Source organism: Myxocyprinus asiaticus, chromosome 26 (genome assembly GCF_019703515.2).
Source record: "Myxocyprinus asiaticus isolate MX2 ecotype Aquarium Trade chromosome 26, UBuf_Myxa_2, whole genome shotgun sequence".
NCBI classification, from domain to species: domain Eukaryota; kingdom Metazoa; phylum Chordata; class Actinopteri; order Cypriniformes; family Catostomidae; genus Myxocyprinus; species Myxocyprinus asiaticus.
Genome location: NC_059369.1, coordinates 13,116,706 through 13,139,534, shown reverse-complemented (window position 1 = coordinate 13,139,534; position 22,829 = coordinate 13,116,706). Strand labels below are relative to the sequence as shown.

Below are 22,829 nucleotides of genomic sequence, written 5' to 3'. Positions count from 1 at the left end.
AAATGGCTGTGCACCGACGCTCCCCATCCAACCTGATGGAGCTTGAGAGGTCCTGCAAAGAAGAATGGGAGAAACTGCCCAAAAATAGGTGTGCCAAGCTTGTAGCATCATACTCAAACAGACTTGAGGCTGTAATTGGTGCCAAAGGTGCTTCAACAAAGTACTGAGCAAAGGCCGTGAATACTTATGTACATGTGATTTTTTTCCGTTTTTTGATTTTTAATAAATTTGCAAAGATTTCAAACAAACTTCTTTCACGTTGTCATTATGGGGTATTGTTTGTAGAATTTTGAGGAAAATAATGAATTGAATCCATTTTGGAATAAGGCTGTAACATAACAAAATGTGGAAAAAGTGAAGCGCTGTGAATACTTTCCGGATGCACTGTACTGTTGACTTGGGCTCTGTTGTTGTTTGTAGTAAGAATTTTGTGTTTGTTGTTTTATTGTTTGGTTTGCTTGTACTTGTATGTTTGAGCACTGGCTGAAAGTGCTAAATAAAGTAAATGTGTTTTAATATTGTCATTTTTAGTGGTAATAATTCGGTCAATTGCATGACACAACTGCACGACCCGCTCCATGTAAAATTAAACAGATTTTATTGGGTTATTGATATGACTTAAGTCTTCATCTTATGTGAATGTACGTCATTTTCAACAAATTTCTAAAAAATGCTATTCATATATGTAAAAAATTTTAATAAGCAAAAACGTACTAAGCGCACCTTTGGAGGTCATGTGACACCATGCAAGAAGCAGACGTGTGAGCGACGAGCTCTGCGCACTTTGCTAAATTTTTAAATATGTTCATGTTATAATCTGGTGAAATTTGACACCCAGTTACACATTTGCTCTTTGAGGCAAAACATGGCAAAGAAGTCAAAATCCTCGGGCTCTGGAGACATTAAAAGACACTTACGTGTTCAGGATGAAAGCCCCAACAGGCCTACAGAACGGGGACTCGATTTGGATGGCGCGGTGGGAGAGGTGATCCAGCGTCAGTTGTCCAACATGTCGGTGATGTTAACGAAGGTTCTTGCTGACTTGAAGGATCTCGCTGTAATACGTCGATCGATTATGGCGATGGAAATAAAATTCTCTGAGTTAGTTACAAGAGTGACTGATGTTGAGAGACGAATCGATTGTCTGGAATCTTCGGAGAGGGAATTAACCACTAATCCGCCCGCTACCAAAGTTCTCTGGAACATCTCCTTGAAAAGCTTAAAGATCTTGAGAATAGAAGCCGCAGAAATAACGTTCGCATTGTTGGAATTCCTGAGCATGAGGAGGGCAGAGATATGGTGAAATTCCTAGACAAGCTTTTCCCGAGTCTGCTCGACATAACAGGCCACAAGCTGGAAATCGAGCGAGCTCACAGAGTCCCAGCTCACAGATTTGCTGAGGGAGATAGGCCTGATCGATTCTGGCCAGATTTCTGAGATCATCCGATTAAGATCTTGTGTTGTGCCAAGCGAGGAGCAAAGGGAAGCATTCTTGGAAGAACCATAATATTTTCTTGTTCCTGGAATTTTGCGAGTTCGACAAGAGAGAAACGCGATCGGTTCAAGGAATGTAAGAAACTCTTACATCAGCGAAAGATAACTTTTGCTCTGATGTTTCCGGCCAAACTAAGAATAGAAACGAAGGACGGTCGCAAAGTATTTACATGTCCCAATCAGGTAATGTCTATTATTGAATCAATGGGTGAGTAAACCATTGGGTGTTTCTCATGTGAGCGGGTCGACTCACTGTACTTACTCTGGCTTTTGAGGAAGCTGGGTGTCATTTTGGTTACTTTTTTCTTTTTGCGTTGGCTCCGCTGAGCGGCTGGAGTTGATTTTTTGAATAACACTTTTCCTTAAAGAAACTTTTGCATTGACGAAAGTTTACTTTTGCATTGAAGTTCCCGGCCAGTTTGAGAGCGGACACTATGGATGACCGCATAATATCTACATGCTCACACCAAGGATGTCTTTTATAAAGTTAACGGATTGTGTAAGTTATGGTATATACTTATGCGGCCTCCGAGTGAACTGACTCGACCATCCGGTCGACCATCTTTTTGTATTGGTTCCACCTAGCGGCTAGAGCTTGTTCTATTGAATAACACTCCTTTGGAACAGCTGTGGATTAATCTGTTCGTTCTTCGTGCTTATTCCTCCTGCTGGCTGGAGTTTGTTTTGTTGAGAATTTTTACGGGACATTGCAATGATTACATCATCCGCTGAACTCATAACAGCTGGCTCACTGAACATTCGTTTATCTGTCCGAGGAATCTGAATGGTTTTATATCAGCTGGAATTTTTGTGGAAGATCACACCTTTGAGACAGTTCTGTGAATGAATCTACAAGTTCTTTGTGTTCATTCTTCTTATTGGCTGGGGTTTATTTTACAAAGTATTTTCTGTTATGTAATTTTGCCTCACAAATTTGAGAGGCAAAATTGAGCAATCCGATGGCAAAATTGTCGTAGGGGCTCGTGGGCGTTCATGGACCTTTTGAGTTTAGAGGGACTGTCGCCGGTTGGCGCTTTCGTGTGCGGGGTTTATGCGCACGTTTTTCTTTTCTCTGTTTGTTTTGTTCAGGGGAAAGTTCGGGGTTTGATTGTTTCACTAATGGGGAATGTATTCTGTATAATTTTGTTTTTGACACTCAATTTTTTATTTTCTACTATATCAAAATGTCAAATGTTAATATGAGTGTACTATCTCTCTCTACATGGAATGTAAATGGGTTGGGGCACCCCATAAAAAGAAGGAAGGTTATTACTTTTTTTAAACATAAGAAATATGATATTGTGTTTCTTCAAGAAACACATCTCTCCCCGCAGGAAGCTGAAAAATTTGGGAAGATATGGGGTGGACATTTTTTTTTTAGTGCTGGCTCAAGTAAGAGCAAGGGAGTCATTATATTGATTAATAAACATTCCAAATGTCTCAAACAGACTAAAGATAAATTATGGAGAGTCATTATTGTTTTAGCTGAAATTCAAGGGCAAAGGTTGAATTTGGCTAATATTTACGCATCTAACGCTGATGATCAGGGCTTTTTTATAGATCTTGAAAGCATGCTGCAAACTGCTGGCACCCCTCATGATATAATATTGGGAGGAGACTTTAATCTTTTGATGGATTCAGTCCTTGATCACAGTGAAGCAAAAGTGTGTTAACGCCCTAGAGCAAAATTGACGCTTCACAGGATGTGTAAAAATCTTGGTCTTACGGATATTTGGAGACTTTTGAACCCATCTGGTAGGGACTATACATTTTTTTCATCAGTCCATAAGATTTATTCTAGAATAGATTTTTTTTTTTAAATCCTCATTTCATCTGTTGTTGATTGCTCAATTGGAAATATCTTAGTCTCAGATCACACCCTGGTGAGTTTAGAGGTGTTGCCATATACAGAGAAAAAGAAATCAAATAGTTGCAGCCTTAATGTATCCCTTTTGCAAAATCCTGATTTCCAACAAATGTTAAAGACTGAAATTAATGTTTATATGGAGACCAACTGGTCCTCAGTATCCTCCGTGGGCGTGGCTTGGGAGGCACTTAAGGCAGTTCTTAGGGGTCGGATCAAACAGTATGCCTCATTCATCAAAAAATCCAAAGCACGAGAACTCATGGAGTTGGAAGAGAATATTAAAAGTGCATATGCAGAGCTGAAGCGCCGTATGTCAGCTGATGGCCTCAGAGAATTGACCCGATTGAAATATAGATATAATATTATTTTGTCGCGGAAAGTGGAGTTTTGGTTATTCAGGGCAAGACAGTCATACTTTGAGTCGGGGGACAAAGCAGGGAAGCTTTTGGCTAGATATATAAAGCAGAGAGAGTCACTTTCTATCTTTCCCTCAGTGAAATCTGCTGGTGGTGAAATTTTTACCTCAGCCATTGATATTAATAATGCCTTTAAAGAATACTGTCTTGATCTTTATAGTTCCACGTCTTCGTCTACTGATGAAGATATTAGAAACTTTGTGGAACCATTAGATCTTCCTAAACTGACAATTGAGCAAAAAAACTCTTGATTCTGAGATAACCTTGGAGGAGTTTGACAAGGTAATTAAGTCCCTACCTACTGGCAAGGCTCCGGGGCCAGATGGTTTTGCCGCTGAATTTTTTAGATCCTATGCTACAGAACTGGCTCCACTTTTGTTAGAAGTTTATACTGAATCATTAAAGAATGTAAAGCTTCCTCCAACCATGACACAAGCCCGGATCAGTCTGATTCTTAAAAAGGACAAAGATCCAAGCGAGTGTAAAAGTTACCATCCAATCTCCCTGATCCAACTAGATGTAAAAAATATTGTCAAAAATTCTGGCTAACCGATTAAGTTATGACATCTCTTATACATATAGATCAGGTGGGGTTTATTCAGGGCCGTAGCTCTTCTGATAACATCAGGCGTCTCATCAATATCATGTGGTCAGTAGCGAATGATCAGTCTCCAGTCGCTGCCATCTCACTTGACGCCGAAAAGGCGTTTGATATGGTAGAATGGGATTATCTTTTTAAGATTTTGGAAACATATGGGTTCGGGAGTACATTTATTGGTTGGATTAAGTTACTTTATAGACACCCTGTAGCAGCGGTACAAACAAATGGATTAATTTCAGATTATTATACTCTGGATAGGGGCACTCAGCAGGGTTGCCCTCTTTCCCCTTTATTGTTCTGTCTTGCCCTGGAACCATTAGCAGCCACGATAAGAAAGGAGGATGATTTTCCAGGGGTGGTTGCGGGAGGTGTAGCACATAAGCTTCTGCTTTACGCAGATTATATTTTATTGTTAGTCTCTGAACCTACTAGATCTATGCCTTGCCTCCACAGAATTATTAATTCCTTTTCCAAGTTCTCAGGATACAAAGTCAATTGGTCTAAATCCGAAGCTTTGTTTCTGACAGCCTACTGTCCAGTAACGGCTTTCCAGCTGGGCGCCTTCCAGTGGCCCAAACAGGGTATTAAGTATTTGGAGATTTTATTCCAAGCAAATTTGTCTGACTTAGTTAGTGTTCATTTTGACCCTTTAATAAAAAGGTTTGAGTGATGTGGGCAGGTGGGCTTCACTAAATTTATCGATGATTGGGAAGGTTAATGTTATTAAAATGAATTGAATTCCAAAGATTAACTACCTGCTACAGTCTCTCCCTGTAAATGTCCCCCTCTCTTATTTCAAGCAATTTGATAGCATAGCGAAGTCCTTCATTTGGAATGGTAAACATCCCAGATTGCATTTTAATAAGTTACATAGGCCGATAGACAAAGGTGGGCTAGGCCTCCCAAGATTTTGTTTTATTATTATGCGTTTGGCCTCAGGCATTTGGCTCATTGGTCGCTTCCACCTGAGAGCCCCCCTCCCTGGTTTTCTATTGAACAGGAAGTCCTTACCCCTATTTTGCCACTGCAAAGCCTTTCTATCCAAGTAAACAGAGAAGTTAAATCATACCCCGTTATTTCACATTTGCACATGATTTGGACAAGAGTGGCCAGAGTATTTAATTCGGACATTTATTTAAATGTTGCCTCAAGCATATGGCTGAACCCCAAATTATGTATCAACAAGTCCCCTTTCTGCTGGTCAGAGTGGAATGTGAGGGGGGTTACTACACTCGGCGACCTGTATGAGAGTGGAGTGTTGAGATCTTTTGAGAATTTGGTTCATCATTTTGGGATTCACAGATCTCAGTTCTATAAGTATTTACAGCTGCGCCACATGCTCTGTACTGTTTTTGGGAGTAGCACACACCCCACTAAAGTGGCAGGTGCTTTGGGAGAGGTGTTTGCTGCTTTTGGAAAAGGTCATGAAGCACCAGTGTATCACTCACTGCTAATTCAGAGTCTGGGGGATGGAGCCTTGACTTCTCTCAAGAGAGTATGGGAAAAAGATTTGAATTTGGTATTGGAGGATGGAGTGTGGACTAAGATTCTGAAAAATGTCAAGTCTGTATCTAGAGATGCAAGGGTTCGCCTTATGCAATTTAAGATTTTACATAGATTTTACTGGAACCCCTCTAGATTATATAGGCTTGGTCTTAAAGACACACCCACCTGCTGGCGATGCCAATCAGAAGTTGGAGACACTACCCATGTCTTTTGTGGGTGTGTTAAGATCCAAGAGTTTTGGTTGAGGGTTCTGAGCTATTTGTGTGATGTTTTGAACATTCAGGTTTTGCTTTGTCCCAGACTCTGTATTTTGGATGATGGGGCACTCATGAATTTAGGGGATAATCACATCAAAAATTGGGTTCTGACCAGTCTCATGATCGGCAGGCAAGTAATTTTAAGGGGTTGGAAGTCAAGTGGAGCACCCTCTTTTTCGGAGTGGTGTGTGGAAATGGGGAGGGTAGCTGCATTTGAGGAAGCGGTAAGTAGAAGGCTGGGGTTTAGGGACTTATTTGTTAAAAGAAATGGGGTAAATATTTTGTTTTTTGGGGGGACTCTCGTGGAGGGGATGTGGAGAGTGTAGTTTAGTTTAATCATGTATGCTTATTATTATTTTATTTATTTATTTATTTATATTTTTTTTGGGGGGGGGGGGGGGGGGATTGTGTGTGTGTTATGTGGGACCACAGGGGTGTTCGTTAGGGGTCAGGGTGGGATTGTATTAGTGGGGTTTAAATGTAAAATGTTGATTCTTTATATATGTGTTGAGTCATGTGCATATGAATCAATAAAAATGTTAATTACTAAGTGCACCTTTAACTTTTGAATTCCAAAACATTCCTTTAGTTTATTAACAGCACATTCTGTGAGTTCAAGTCAGTGTAAAACTCAAAATTGCTGACCTCTTTCCAATCACCTCTACATAATCTCCAGGGCAAAAACTCTTTTCCTCTGTAGACACCAAGAATTTGGGGAATTTCAGCTTGATAAATTTTCCAGCAGGAACCTTTAAACAAAAGTGAAGAGATGGATGAGTTCTTGTATAACAATTGAAACTGTAATCTAACTGGTTCAAGGGGAAATGGAGAATTTCTGTTCCTCACCTCAATGTCCCACTGGCATGTAGTGTTGGGAGAGTAATAACTGGGAAAGTGTGGTGATGTAAAAGTACCAGAGGATCCAGTCAATTTACCACCACATTGGAGTTCTGTAGAAAGGTAGAACCAGTGATAGAACAATAGAATACAAACAGTACAATATAACAGTAAAACATATTTTAGTATTGCACCTAGACAAGTATATTTTGAATCTGTCAATCAGGAATCATCTTTACCGTTGCTATCTTGCTTAATCTGGGTGATACGGGCTCTAAAGCCGGGATAATTCCCAACCTCATTGGTTATCAAGGTGACCAGTATAACATTTCGAGATGAGATGAAGGTGAGGGGATTGCTGGGAGAATAGTAGCCACATTTCCTGTTTGAGGAAAAAACAAAAACACAATTATGTTGAAATTTCACAACTTTATATTTCAATTTAAGGAACTGCAATGATGCACTACAAAGCCAAAACACAGTAACTTAAACTGAGATTTTTTTTATTTTTATTATTTGATTGGGCAGTCAAATGTGGATTATAAAATAGCCTCACTCTGTTTTCTCAGAATCTAAGCATATCTGAGCCAAACCCATCTGTCACAATATTTCAGTTAGAACTCAGTCTTGAATAAATGTGTAGTTACTGCATGTGACATTAGGGAAGAATAGTTTAATGCAGTTTGTTGGCATAAAAAGCCACCAGATGGTGCTAAATTTACAAAGGAGAGACAAAAGACAGTAAAGACAACAACTCTTAAGTTTCCATAAGCATTTAACAAGTGACAGATGCCTTGGTGCAGACTGGGGCTAATATTAACCCTGCCACCAATGCGTAGACTAGACACTTAAAGGAATTGTTCAACCAAAAATGAAAATTTTGTCCTAATTTAACAATGCAATAACTTGCAATGTTTAACGCTAAAAATAACTCTAGTTCGATTGTTTTCTTGAACACTCCTCGTCAACCACTGGTCGCACAAACAGATAGTCCACTCCCAAAATTACAACACTGGTTGAGCCAATATTGCTATGTGGGGTGGTCAGGATGCTCAAACAAACAGAGCAATGTTTTGATAGTGACACAGAGATGCATTCCATACACTTTTCTGGGAAGATAGAAAGTCATATGGATTTGGAACATGACTGGCTAAACAATGACAGAAGTTAATTTTTGGGTGAACTATCACTAACACTAAACCGTGTTCTCTTACTCTGCCATGAGGTGTTTATCAATAGCGACCAGCGAGTCATACACTCTCACTGAGTCACTGGAACAATTTCGCTCCAGGTTGAATGTGTCAAAAGCCAGCTTGAGAACGTAGCCTGGGTCACCCCGCAGCTGCCACTGTACCAAAGCGTTAGGAGGATACGGCGAATCAGGGAAACCAGGTGATTTAATAATCTCATCCGCATAATTACTGGTGTGCTGGGCATAATTCTCAAATTCTGGGCATGCAGAAAACAGATACAAAACAGCTTAGGACACATTTATTACTGGATACATGTATATGAACAAGTTAGAGTATGTGAATCGATAATATTTGTGAGAATAGAGACCAATAGACTACTCACTTCTGGCTTTTGCCATCATACGTGTGTCCAGAGCTGTGAAATGAAAGATTGACAGATATAATAAATCTGTCAGGCTAAAGATGTCCATCTGAGCTTCAGTATCAAGGGCATTAATGGGATAGTTCAAACAAAAATTTAAAATCTAACATCATTTATTCTCACCCTCATGGTTTTCCAAACCCATACAACGTACTTTCTTTGGTGGAACACATAAGGAGATGTTAAGCACAATGACAGCCTCAGTCACCATTCACTTTCATTGTATGGAAGATAAATGCAATCCAAGGGAATGGTGACTGAGACTTACATACAGCCTAATATCTCCTTTTGTGCTTTATAGAAGGAAGAAAGTCATATAGGTTTAGAACAATAGACAGAAAGAATTATCAATTTTGAGTGAACTACCACACACAGTAACAAAAAGCCAAGAGGTCTGTATCTGGGTGAATCTCAAAACCTGTCAAGACCATGTCCAGGTCATATTTATCCCAAAGGCAAAAGAAAGAACTAAGAAATTACATTTACAGTTGAAGTCAGAACTTTACATACACTTAGGTTGAAGTCATTAAAACTAATTTTTTAACCACTCAACAGATTTAATATTAGCAAACTATAGTTTTGGCAAGTCGTTTAGGACATCTACTTTGTGCGTGACACGAGTAATTTTTCCAATAATTGTTTACAGACAGATTGTTTCACTTTTAATTGACTATATCACAATTCTAGTGGGTCAGAAGTTTACATATACTAAGTTAACTGTGCCTTATAGCAGCTTGGAAATTCCAGAAAATGATGACAAGCCTTTAGACAATTAGCTTCTGATAGGAGGTGTACTGAATTGGATGTTCACCTGTGGATGTATTTTAAGACCTTCAAACTCGATGCCTCTTTGCTTGACATCATGGGAAAATCAAATACAATCAGCCAAGACCTCAGAAAACAAATTGTGGACCTCCACAAGTCTGGTTCATCCTTGGGAGCAATTTCCAAATGCCTGAAGGTACCATGTTCATCTGTACAAACAATAGTACGCAAGTATAAACACCATGGGGTGACGCAGCAATCATACTGCTCAGGAAGGAGATGCATTCTGTCACCTAGAGATGAACTTATTTTTGTGTGAAAAGTGCAAATAAATTCCAGAACAGCAGCAAAGAAACTTGTGAAGATGCTGGAGGAAACGGGTAGACAAGTATCTATGTCCACAGTAAAACGAATCCTATATCGACATAACCTGAAAGGCTGCTCAGCAAGGAAGAAGCCACTGCTCCAAAACCGCCATAAAAAAGCCAGACTATGGTTTGAAAGTGCACATGGGGACAAAGAAGATACATTGTAGACAAATTTCCTCTGGTCTGATGAAACAAAAATTGAACTTTTTGGCCATAATGTCCATTGTTATGTTTGGAGGAAAAAGGGTGAGGCTTGCAAGCCAAAGACCACCATCCCAACCGTGAAGCATGGGGGTGGCAGCATCATGTTGTGGGGGTGCTTTGCTGCAGGAGGTAACTGGTGCACTTCACAAAATAGATGGCATCATGAGGAAGGAAAATTATTTGGATATATTGAAGCAACATCTCAAGACATCAGCCAGGAAGTTAAAGCTTGGTCGCAAATGGGTCTTCCAAATGGACAATGAACCTAAGCCTACCTCCAAAGTTGTGGAAAATGGCTTAAGGACAACAAAATCAAGGTACTGGAGTGGCCATCACAAAGCCCTGACCACAATCTGATAGAAAATCAGAAAATAGAAAAGCGAGTGCTAGCAAGGAGGCCTACAAACCTGACTCAGTTACACCAGTTCTGTCTGGAGGAATTGGACAAAATTCCAGCAACTTATTGTGAGAAGCTTGTGGAAGGCTACCCAAACCGTTTGACCCAAGTTAAATAATTTAAAGGCAATGCTATCAAATAGTAACAAAGTATATGTAAACTTCTGACCCACTGGGAATGTGATGAAAGAAATAAAAGCTGAAATAAATCATTATCTCTACTATTATTCTGACATTTCACATTCTTAAAATAAAGTAGTGATCCTAACTGACCTAACTCAGGGAATGTTTTCTACGATTAAATGTCAGGAATTGTGAAAAACTGAGTTTAAATGTATTTGGCTAAGGTGTATGTAAACTTCTGACTTCAACTGTAGCTTTAAGAGAATGAAGCCTCTTCAGCATGTCTTTAGTAGATTTCTTGCATTGTCACATTACTTTGATGACAATTAAGCATATTATCCTCCAAAATTCTCATTACTAAACTGTCAAAAAAAACTTAATGTAATGAAAAATAAATAAATATAAAAAACTGTATTAAAACAAAAACATTGTATTACAGTAATTTTTACTGTATAAACTTAAAATGAAACTTGAAAATGTGAATACAAAAAACCTATTAATATATTAACATATTAACAAAAGGCTTAATTTTCTTTGTGCAAAACATTACTTATTTTAGAATTGCAGGGTGAAATGTGACCTAGACATGTTTTCATTTGATTCACCAATCCATCCGAAGTGTGTAAATGGATGCATAGATTTATATCACACCCGAGGAGATGACGCAGTCGAAGACCAGGGAACCTGGTTCATCCAAAAAACGCCGTTGTTTATTGGTGCTGTACATGTCATTCAAGCTGTTCACAGCCTGATCTACTGCTGCTTCCTGCCCCACCGGAACATTAAACTCTGACTCATAGTAAGCTATTACACTGCCCTCACTGCACAGACAGAGAGATAAAGATAGAGAGAGAGAGAGAGAGAGAGAGAGAGAGGGGGAGGGGGGGAGAGAATTTCTTAAAACAAACAGCACAAACAAGCAACATTCAGGAGTTGTAATTTTAAGGATTAAAGCCTATTTACAGCTTTTTTCGTCTTAAAATTTCAACGCGAGTAAGATTTCAAAATCAATACAATGCATTTCTTTGAACCTATTCACACTGAAAATTCTAATCTGCTGAAAAAGTTGTTTAATATTCATTAAAGTGGAATCTGTATTATTACATGGGTTGTATTTTGTTTGAAATGTACTGTAAGTAATTTCTGCTGTTTTACTAACTTTCACCATAAAAAAAACCCAAAAAAACAGATGCTCTATCTCTAAAACAGCCGTACTCCAAATACATTTCAACCAATTCAATGTCAGCAAATGTGCAAAAAAGGTGAAGAGCATTTCTGATGGGCTAAAAAAAAAAAAGAAGAAAAAAAAAGCATGGGCCACTCTCTACTGACTCTCTCTCTCTCTCTCTCTCTCTCTCTCTTTTTTTTTTTTTTTGCTGAGACGGGCGATTTTTTTAAGACACCCAGCGATACATTTTTGGTAGTAGAAATAGTAGAAAGGCCGAACCAATTAAACAGCTGCTAGTAAAAAAATGTTAGTCTTTCCTTACTATGACGAGCACAGACAGAGAGGCTACAGGAGTCCAAAAATAAATAAAATCCCATATGCATTTTATTGTTCAACCAAAATCCCAATAATAACCACATATAATGAGGATTTGGTGCATAATGTGGGACTTTTAACTATAAGCTCGAAACACACCAGGGACTCTTATTTTGAAATTATGGAGACTTGACTACGTGCTGACGGAGCACGTTTCCGTAAACTTACATTTCTCTTTGCATGCCCTCACTTCAACTTAGAACAATTGATTATATAATCAAAATAAAATATGTATTGAAGATAAAAAATATGCATGAATATTGTAAATGATGAAAGATTTAGATACTGCAAATCCCCATGTGATTTTTTTTATTACACCTCTAGAGGCCGCTGTTATACTGTACAACCAAGCTGTTCTAACTAGCAAAGAGCAACATGTACAAATAATAACAACAATAAAAAAAATATATGACCGCTAATGAATAGTTGTGAATAGGCTTGTTTGTGTTGTGTTTGGCCGAATGTAATAGTACCTGAAGGCAAGAACTTTGGAACCGACATAATATTTCACCAGTTGTGAAGACTCAGAGTACATTGATTTCAGCTGAAAAAGAAAGTATTCAAAATCAAAACCTATGAACAAACAAAGCAGTTTGATTTTAGCAAACAAAATGTATACACCGATCAGCCACAACATTAAAACCACCAGCCTAATATTGTGCAGATCCCCCTCATGCCGCCAAAACAGCACCAACCCGCATCTCAGAATAGCATTCTGAGATGATATTCTTCTCACCACAATTGTACAGAGCGGTTATCTGAGTTACCGTAGACTTTGTCAGTTCGAACCAGTCTAGCCATTCTCTGTTGACCTCTCTCACCAACAAGGCATTTCCATCCACAGAACTGCCGCTCACTGGATGTTTTTTGTTTTTGGCACCATTCAGAGTAAATTCTAGAGACTGTTGTGTGTGAAAATCCCAGGAGATCAGCAGATATAGAAATACTCAAACCAGCCCGTCTGGCACCGACAATCATGCCACGGTCCAAATCACCGAGATCACATTTTTTTCCCCATTCTGATGGTTGATGTGAACATTAACTGAAGCTCCTGACCAGTATCTGCGTTATTTTATGCACTGCACTGCACTGCTGCCACACAATTGGCTGATTAGACAATCGCATGGATGATTGCTGGTGCCAGACAGGCTGGTCTGAGTATTTCTGTAACTGCTGATCTCCTGGGATTTTCACACACAACATTCTCTACAATTTACTCAGAATGGTACCAAAAACAAAAAAACATCCAGTGTGTGGCAGTTCTGTGGATGGAAACAACTAGTTAAGAGCTCAGAGAACGGCCGGTGGTTTTAATGTTGTGGCTGATCGGTGTATGACTTCCATTCTCACCTGAGTCATCACTTGGTTCGCCAGTTTTTTAAACTCTTCACTCTCTGGATTTTCATATGCATCCACAAAAGCTCGATTGGTTATTCTAAGGGAGCCGGTGTAAATCTTCTGTAACCTCAAATCCTTTCGGACTGCAGATCGCATATCAGGAAAGAACAAGATATGATCCAACAAACACATGATCAACATAATCATGACTGATGAGCTGGTAACGGAGCAACAGGTTACACTAAACATCTGTGCTATGCTATAATGTCTGTAACTGGATGAATGAAGTGAGGTGCTGACTTACAGTGAAAATGCCAGACCACGACGCCAATGATCAAAGCTAAAATGGCTGCCAAGATAACCAGGCCAACAATGATCCCAACCTTCCCAGGACCACTTTTCTTCTCCAGCTTTTTACTGTTTGACGCTGGCAAGAATGTGACAGCTTGGTCCCAGTGCTTGTCCTGAAAAAGCGACAAATGCAACATTTTAGCGAGCAGAGCAAAAGAAGCTAAGTTTTATACTTTAGTCCAATTCCCTCTGTATATCAAATAAAACAGTTTATGGGCAACAAGTTAAAGTTAGTTTGAAGCCAAAAAACAAACAAAAAATTACAGTAGCAGCACATTTTCTCAATGGAAATCTGATTCAGAACAGAAACTATGCAGTCAAATTTCAGAGCTTTTTTAAAGAATAAGCACAGATTCAGAGGCATTATATAAGAGCGGTATCAAAACACTTTGCCTGTTGCTCAAACTGCTCTGCGTCACTTTCAAGACAACATGAAACTGCATTTGCAACTCATTTTCTTTCTGTAATGTGAAATATAGTTCTGAGTGAAACAGAAACATTTTTTGGGCAGGAATTTATTAACCCAGTCTCATGACAAGTTGTTATAATTAGTACGAGCTGGCGAAATCGTAAGAAATCAAAAATCGTACCACCCCTGGAGTCGTGAGTTCGAATCCAGGGTGTGCTGAGTGACTCCAGCCAGGCCTCCTAAACAACCAAATTGGCCCAGTTGCTAGTGAGGGTAGAGTCACATAGGGTAACCTCCTCGTGGTCACGATTAGTGGTTCTCGCTCTCAATGGGGCATGTGGTAAGCTGTGCGTGGATCGCGGAGAGTAGCATGAGCCTCCACATGCGGAGTCTCCACGGTGTCATGCACGACGAGCCACGTCACAAGATGCGCAGATTGACGGTCTCAGAAGTGGAGGCAACCGAGACTTGTCCTCCGTCACCTGGATTGAGGCGAGTAACCGCGCCACCACGAGGACGTATTAAGCAGTGGGAATTGGGCATTCCAAATTGGGAGAAAAGGGGATAAAATAAATAATAAAAAAATTATAAATTGAGAAGGCTCATACAAAAAAGTATGACTTTTTACTCCCATAGAGAAAAATTAATCAACCAATGAGCAATGTTGTCACAATTTTTCCTAGTTTTAACCCCTAACCCAACCAAACCCTAAACCCAACCACGAAAACAAATTGTGTACCACAGAAAAAAGAAAATATTGGGGTTTGGAACAAGACGAATGTTACGGAAGCATATCAAAAAGCGTACAGGTTATTGAAATACATCAGTCATTTGTTTTGCATAAATAAATATGGAATGAGTAACCAAATTTGTTTATAGATGTTTCCTTTCTAAAAATAAAGTGTTGTATAGGAGGTGAGCGAACATTTGATGCCTGTATTGTATCAATTTGAAATTATGTTTGTTGATTGGTTGGTCTGTATGAGAATAAAGTTGCACTTTTTTGTACAAGCCTAGACATACGATCTTACAGTTTCGCCACTTTGTACAAATCTTGTGTAATTATCATGAGACTGTGTGGATTTTATCCATCAGGAATTGACTGGAATGTGAAAAGTGTCTGAACTTCCATACCAGCAGGGTTTAAAATTAACACCCACCAACCCGCCAAATGAGGGTAAAAATCGTCAATGGCGGGTAATTCCGTCACTCCTACTAGCAACTTTGGCAGGTGACATTTTCAGGGTTTTTCCTGCATTGAAGATTCCATGGATATTATGCAACTTGGTAATTGTATTCATCTCACATTCAGCGTTTATAAGGCACTAATTATGCCTCTCATAACTTATGCATCTGTGTGGAGCAAATGAAGGGTGTTTTCAGGCAAACCGCTGCAGCGCACATCAGAGTGTTCGAGAGATAAGATCGGCAGAGCTCTCGGACAGCGTAGAGCAAAACTTGCTCGATTCAGTTTCAGTCGGGCTTCACTCGATATTTTGTCGGCTGGCGGAGACCTTAAAACTTATGTGACCCATTTGAATTCTACAGAGAACGTTATAGTATAAAGCGCTATATGGAGGAAGTTAAACCTCTCAAACTCCTAGACATCCCTGACATTATAAACAGCACTGACGTGGTAAAGAGGAGACAAATACACAACATCAGTGTTTAAAAAAAAAAAAAAAAATACACATCATCTTTACTAAAAGTAACACTAACTGGTAAATGGTATAGATTCATATTAAATCTACTAGGACAAATCTATTTGACATTAACTACAACTTTCACAGTTCTAATAAAAATAAAGGTTTAAATATGTTTAGGCTATTAGTTTTTTCTTTTTTTTAAAACAAATACTATAGTTTTTTTTTATTTTATTTTTTTAGAAAAGACTAGCCTATTTACATTAACCTAACCACAGTACTGAAGAACCATTCCTGTGGTAATTGCCTTGTCATTACAAATGCCATTGTTAAACATTGGTAGAACAATGGTAAACTTTCATATTGACAAGTACATTTTATAATGAAGGGGTTTAAACTTCCGTGAATTCTGGACAAATTATTGACAAAGTTTCTCTCCTGTTCTATACTTCTCTTGTTCTAACTGGCCATGTTTGCCTTCAGATATTTTAAAGGTGACTTAAATCATTAGTGATCTGCTAAACTAATATTATTGTTCAAATAAAATGTCCAAACAAATGCAAAGTTACAGTCTCCAATTACCTTTATCAGTTTTATTAAGGCCTGGGGTGGGGGATTATGGCTAGTGAAAATGCTGAGTGGCTCGTGACCTTGGAACACTACTAGCCACAGTGGACGGTGAGCTAAAAAGTTAATTTCAAACCCTGCAGACCAGAATTCCAGACCTGAATACAAATCGCAGTCAAATGTGGAGGACTACTATTCCCTGAAACCTCACCCATCTGCTTCTTTTTTCAAATCTATTATTATTTTCCAATACTGCTGCAAACGTAAATTAATGTTAACTGACATTAAATTAGTGTGTTACTGGCAGGCAGCATTCTCTACAACAGTAGCTGACAACCATGACAGAATAGTTACTTGGCTATTGGTTAACTTTAATTAATGAAATATCACAAATTGATCAAAGATGATTGAATTTTTTGAATAACGTGCACTGATGAATCATGTACAATAAGACCAGACAGTGTATTAAAAAGGTAAGTTCTGATTTCTTTCTGACTTTAAATGAGTCAATGAATACACAATCTGAAAGATAAGGGAAGTAGGAGGCAAAAGAGGGCATGTTACTTAATGTCAAAGCAATTACAAGGAAACAAATCACAGCCTATACCATCTCTTTCCCTGCAACAAACACAAACAACCAATCAACAACTTCCTGTGGTCAAACATCAAAAGCAGAGTCGGTTGCAAGTCTTTTTGTATGCAATGAGCATTATTCTCCTCAGTATCATATTTCAATAAAAGCTCTTAATTAGTTTGCATAAGTGTCCATTTGAAACAAAAACAAAAAAGGACTCTGGAACTGAATAAGTACTTGCCCTTAACTAGTTTGCTCAATATAAAATACTGACCTACAATTGCTTCTGTTACAACCTCTGAATTGTTTCCCAGTTATCTCAAACTGCAGTCACATGACAGTGTTTCTGACCTATATTGTGTTTAGTTTGTATCAAAAAATGTGCCATGACAAAATGTCCCAAAGTTGGGAATTACCTCTAAATGGAGACTACACAAAAACAGCTACAGCAAAACCAAAATTTATTGGAACCATACCATACCTTGTTACTGACACCAAAGCATAGACTATTCATTTCCAAACTTTTTACATTTTAAGATTTGCACTAGATATGTGGTTAGTGGATATTTGAGACCAGTGGTTCTGTAACACCAGGTCAGTTTAAGTTAACTGCAATTAAACATTTACAAGTTTTATTTCCTAATCTCCAAAATATGAATGTGCTTTTATCTAATGGTGAGAAAGTAACACTGAAAAGTTAACACATCTATAGTGCTGATTAATGGTGGCGCACTTTTTAAAATGAGACCAGAATGAGATTTTTTCTTCTTCTCTTTAGAGTGAATTTGTTTGCAACTCAAGTCATGGTCAGGTTAATGAACAACAAAGTCCAGTTTTAAACTGAATGAACTCTACAACTGTCAGGCGGGTGACATGCTATGGTGACATGGATGAAGGAGAATATCATAGATAGTTGTTGTGGATATTCTGGAGGGAAGAATAAGGGGCATATCCCCATCTTAAAATAAACCTAAGTCATTTTCTCTATCAAGGTTTTATTTGTGGGGGTGCTGTCTCATTGTAAAACTAACTGCCGTAAGCATGTCGTAACAGATCTGTGGAATGCGTGTGACCATACACACATACACACACACACATAACATAAATATACTCTAGCATGCTTTGGTGCTGACAATCATAGTCTCATTGAATAACCTTGTCCCTGTCTCTGTCTCTGTAAATCCAAGAAAACTCCACAAGGAGTTCAGGACACAACAATAAGGACGGACAGATGGCCCGGTGTCAGTGTGATTGCGTTTCGGGCCATGGGGCCAGTTGCTGGAACTGTCAATTGCCCTATCAGGCTTTGGTATCTTTACATCCTACATTTGTAGGTCATTTGCATGTGTTTTTATGTATTACCAACTTAAACGTTTGGTTTTCTTTGATGCGAATGCTACTGATTTAAACCCAAATTAAAGTCATAGTTTTATATCTTTACAGTATACTACAACATGTAGACTATATAATTATACACTCACTGACCACTTAATAAGGTACACCTGTTCACCTACTTATTTATGCAATTATCTAATCAGCCAATCGTGTGGCAGAAGTGCATTGCATAAAATCATGCAGATACGGGTCAGGTTTCAGTTAACGTTCACATCAACGATCAGAATGGGGAAAATGTTTTATCTCAGTGATTTCGACCGTGGCATGATTGTTGGTGCCAGATGGGCTGGTTTGAGTATTTCTGTAACTGCTGATCTCCTGGGATTTTCACGCACAACAGTCCCTAGAATTGACTCAGAATGGTGCCAACAACAAAAAACATACAGTGAACAGCAGTTCTGTGGACGGAAACACCTTGTTGATGAGAGAGACCAACAGAGAATGGCCAGACTGGTTAGAACTGACAAAGTCTATGGTAACTCATAACTGCTCTGTACAATTTTGGTGAGAAGAATAGCATCTCAGAATGCAAAACATGTTGAACCTTGAGGTAGAAGACCACGTCAGGTACCACATCTGTCAGCCAAGAACCAAAAGCTGAGGCTGCAGTGGGTCTACCATTTGTGTACCTCAGCAGAAATCCAGATTCATCAGACCAGGCAATGTTTTTCCTGCCTTCAACTGTCCAGTTTTGGTAAACCTATGCCAACTGCAGCCTCAGCTTTCTGTTCTTAGCTGAAAGAAGTGGAACCCGACATGGTCTTCTACTGTTGTAGCACAATTGCCTCAATATTTGACACGTTGTGCATTCTGAGATGCTATTCTGCTCACTACAATTGTACAGAGCGTTTATCTGAGTTACTGTAGCCTTTCTGTCAGCTTGAACCAGTCTGGACATTCTCCGTTGACCTCTCTCATCAGCAAGGTATTTCTGTCCACAGATCTAATGCTCAATGGATGTTTTTTGTTTTTTGCACCATTCTGAGTAAATTCTACAGACCGTTGTGTGTGAAAATCCAAGGAGATCAGCAGTTACAGAAATACTCAAACCAGCCCATCTGGCACCAACAATCATGCCACGGTCGAAATCACATTTTTTCCCCCGTTCTGATGGTTGATGTGAACATTAACTTAAGCTCCTGACCTGTATCTGCCTGACTTTATGCACTGTACTGCTGCCACATGATTGGCTGATTATATAATCACATGAATAAGTAGGTGTACAGGTGTACCTAATAATGTGGCCGGTGAGTGTAGTGTACTTGTTATAGTCTAGGGAACATCAGTAAGAATGTCTCAAAAATAATAAACTAATCAGTAATCTTTTACATTCCATACATAAGTAAATGTTGGCAGGGCAAGAGTCCTGGATTCTACTGATTAAAACTTATTCATGAAGGCAGCAAAACATTAGCTGTTCCTCTGTGCCCTGAAACTGACCTAAACATAACCCAACATTTCACCAGCAGTGACCATTTTCAATCTAACCCTGACAACTGCAACTACCCATGATTACCAGAGGCATAATTTACTGTTGTGGACTGTAAACAGCACTTCATTTGAGGGCTTGTAAATGACAACTGACACCCTATCATTAGAGCATATCATGAAGAACAGCTAACCCACTCACTACGACAGCTTAAAAGCAATACTGAAGATCAATAAGAATAAAATCCCTTCCACATGCAAACCAAAGGCAACGGAAAGAAAATGAGAACAAATGTCAGTCCTCTGGTTTTGTTCTAGTGATCGACCGATGTGGGTTTTTCAATGCAAACACCAACAGAGAAGTAGAGGTAGACGACATAAGTTTTACCCATTAATTGTTGCCAATAGTTGCTTTGTGGAACTATCGGTTATTGGAAAAAATCTATGCCGATAGTTGCTGATATTTATTTTATTTTTTATTTATTCCTCCGTGTTCCTCTATGGCCGCTGTTGTGCCGAAATCTGACTGCCTGCTAAGTTCTGACTTCCCGCTACCTGATTGGCCATCATCCCTAAAGCCCAAAGAAATCTTTTAAATCATTGACAATATTCATCCATATTTGTATCTATTTATTTATTTTATATCCAAATATACACATTTCCATATATCCATATATAAAACCTTAATCTGGAGAATATAGGCTATAAACAGCTTAATTTGGTAAATGCTTAAATATAGAGCATCAGTCTTTTCAAAATAGGAGTTGCAAAATAATAAGTGTATTCTGCGCTTATTTATAGCTAAAAGTCCCACACCAAATCGCAGCCAAATAGGATTCTGGTTGCACAATAAACTGCATCTGAGATTTTGTTCATTTTTGGAATCTTATTGCCTCTATGTCTGTGCCGGTCATAGTAAAAATGAAATGACTAAGCAATGTTTTTACATTCTATAAAACAATTTTAAAAACTATTGAATGCTTAATCAGCCTTATCTACCACCTTTGTTATCAGTATCTGCAAAATCCATTATCAGTCAACCTCTACAGAGAACGGTGGCTGATGGTCGTGATTTAATGCAGATTTAATACAATTTAATAAAAGCAAATAAGAAGTGTGCAAAATTGCAGAATTAAAAATAGCAATTATTTTCCCACAATATTTACTCTACTGTAAATATTTAATTATTTGCTTTACAATAATTCAGAATATACTTCTATACTTTTCAAATATAATATTTCAAAATATTTGAAAACAGAAATTGTGCAATATTGACAAGGCTGTCAGTAGATTCTGGAAATGACGTTCAGTAATTAGCCAATCGGTTGTTTGCTAGTTAGCCAATGCCGATAATCTCAAATGGCCAAATATCAGCCAATTAAATACTGAGGTCGATTTATTAGGCTAACAGTAGTTTGTTCTCACTGAGTGACTACAGACAGGAAATTATGTCTGTGACACTTGAAATGAATGCATGAGTGAAACCACCAGACAGTGCTGACACTATATGGCACTTATAGTAACTGTAGAAGTAAAGAGCTTGGAAAAATAAAAGCTCAAATTCAAAGCTCAATTCACACAAATATGTGTTTCTGCTAGGTGTCAGGAATATTCTTAATCTGCATGGCCTTTCAGATCAAAGTGTAGAATTATCTTATCAATTTCAGCTTCCTTCCTTGCTTTCTGAGTAGATCAGGGTTCTCAAACCCTATAAACGTACCAGAACATTTACAGTACTAACATGTCTCTGGTAAAGCACTTTCTTAACATTGTTTTGAAAGGTGCTATGTAAATAAAGCTTAACTGACCATGTAAAATCCCATTACTTCTCTAGAAATAAATCACAATTTCAAAATTCCATCATAAATCCAGGTGTTCTATGACCGTCGGAACCCTGATGGATAAACTCCACAATCTCAACATTACTGCTGATGAGTCTGTTCTTTTCCATTTATATAGGTATTTAGATCTTCCACCTGTTTACATCTGGGTTTGATTTCTTGAAGAACAAAAACTAGGTAGATTCAACAGGAGACAGACATGTGAGATATGATATGGCTACATCACAGCTTTTGGGATCAGAAGTATGGTATATCAGGTCTTCATTACATGAATAATGGCTATGGGAGGTTGTATAATAGCAAAATATCATCACAAATTAAAATGGCAAAGGCAGGATGAATCTTACCGAAGAATTGGGAGTGTAACGCATTCCTCCATCCATAGAGTCCATGTCTGGGATCCCTCCAGCAGTTTCAATCCAGCACACTTTTCACTTCTGCTGACAAAATAAAGTGAGTAGTTGTCAGTTGTGAGCAAAAACAGCCTTGCTATTCCCAAGTGAAGTCAGGCAGGTGTGGAAAACAACAATATACGCCCGAAACAATCTCACACGGCAAAAAAATAAAACGTAGACTACAGCGTATAAATAAAAACTCGACAATGAACGGTCGAACCAAATCAAACGAGCCAGTTTCTGAAAAGAAAAGGGGTTTAAATTAGACACACTTTATCTTCCACAGAGAGTAGAGATTGTGTCGTCTACCTGCGATAGGGAAATATTTCCGGAGAAAATCACTTTACAATGGGAGTGACTTACTCAAGCAATACTTACTCCACAGGTAACTTCCTTATAAATAACCCCTACAAATTAAAGCTCTGAAATAACTCAGGAAACCTCAAAATAAGATGAATCTATCCATTAGTCTTTCAAAGCAACTATGCAGTAAACTGTGGATATAAACGTATAGAGTCGGTATCGATGTGTGTTTCTGTTGTGACTCACCTGCCGCAGGTGGCGGCTGCGTCTCAAAATCTAGTGTGCTTTTAACATAGACAGCATTTTTGGAAGGGTTTTTTTTTTATTATTATTTATTTATTTTTATTTATTTTTTTGCTCACTCGGAATGCGCTTAAGGTTTCGAAAAATGCTATCTAGGTAGGGAGCATACTATGTTTTGAGCTTCAACTTGATACAACTCGACATGCAGGTTTCTGTTGCATAAAAATGACGTTTCCAGGAAATAGTGCTGATTGGAAAAACCGAGCACTGAAACTTTTAACCTATAGACCGTTTATATTGCAACAAAACAATGACAAAAACAGATGAAAATATAATATAATATAATATTAT

The 22,829-nt window shown here is 38.4% G+C and overlaps 1 protein-coding gene across 1 annotated transcript in view; it reads right to left on the bottom strand.

The window, feature by feature from the left end:
• st14a (ST14 transmembrane serine protease matriptase a) overlaps nucleotides 1-22,626 on the bottom strand; it is a 42,079-nt gene extending 19,453 nt beyond the window's left edge. The window contains exons 1-11 of the mRNA XM_051656284.1: nucleotides 22,482-22,626; nucleotides 21,885-21,974; nucleotides 13,634-13,793; nucleotides 13,342-13,472; nucleotides 12,465-12,535; nucleotides 11,100-11,269; nucleotides 8,554-8,586; nucleotides 8,193-8,427; nucleotides 7,218-7,360; nucleotides 6,988-7,091; nucleotides 6,787-6,890 (exon numbers count right to left, since the gene is read on the bottom strand). Coding sequence (XP_051512244.1) covers nucleotides 6,787-6,890; nucleotides 6,988-7,091; nucleotides 7,218-7,360; nucleotides 8,193-8,427; nucleotides 8,554-8,586; nucleotides 11,100-11,269; nucleotides 12,465-12,535; nucleotides 13,342-13,472; nucleotides 13,634-13,793; nucleotides 21,885-21,929 — 1,196 coding nt within the window. The 5' untranslated portion in view covers nucleotides 21,930-21,974; nucleotides 22,482-22,626. The remainder of the gene's footprint in view (nucleotides 1-6,786; nucleotides 6,891-6,987; nucleotides 7,092-7,217; nucleotides 7,361-8,192; nucleotides 8,428-8,553; nucleotides 8,587-11,099; nucleotides 11,270-12,464; nucleotides 12,536-13,341; nucleotides 13,473-13,633; nucleotides 13,794-21,884; nucleotides 21,975-22,481) is intronic.
• Between the last annotated feature and the right edge of the window lie 203 nt (nucleotides 22,627-22,829).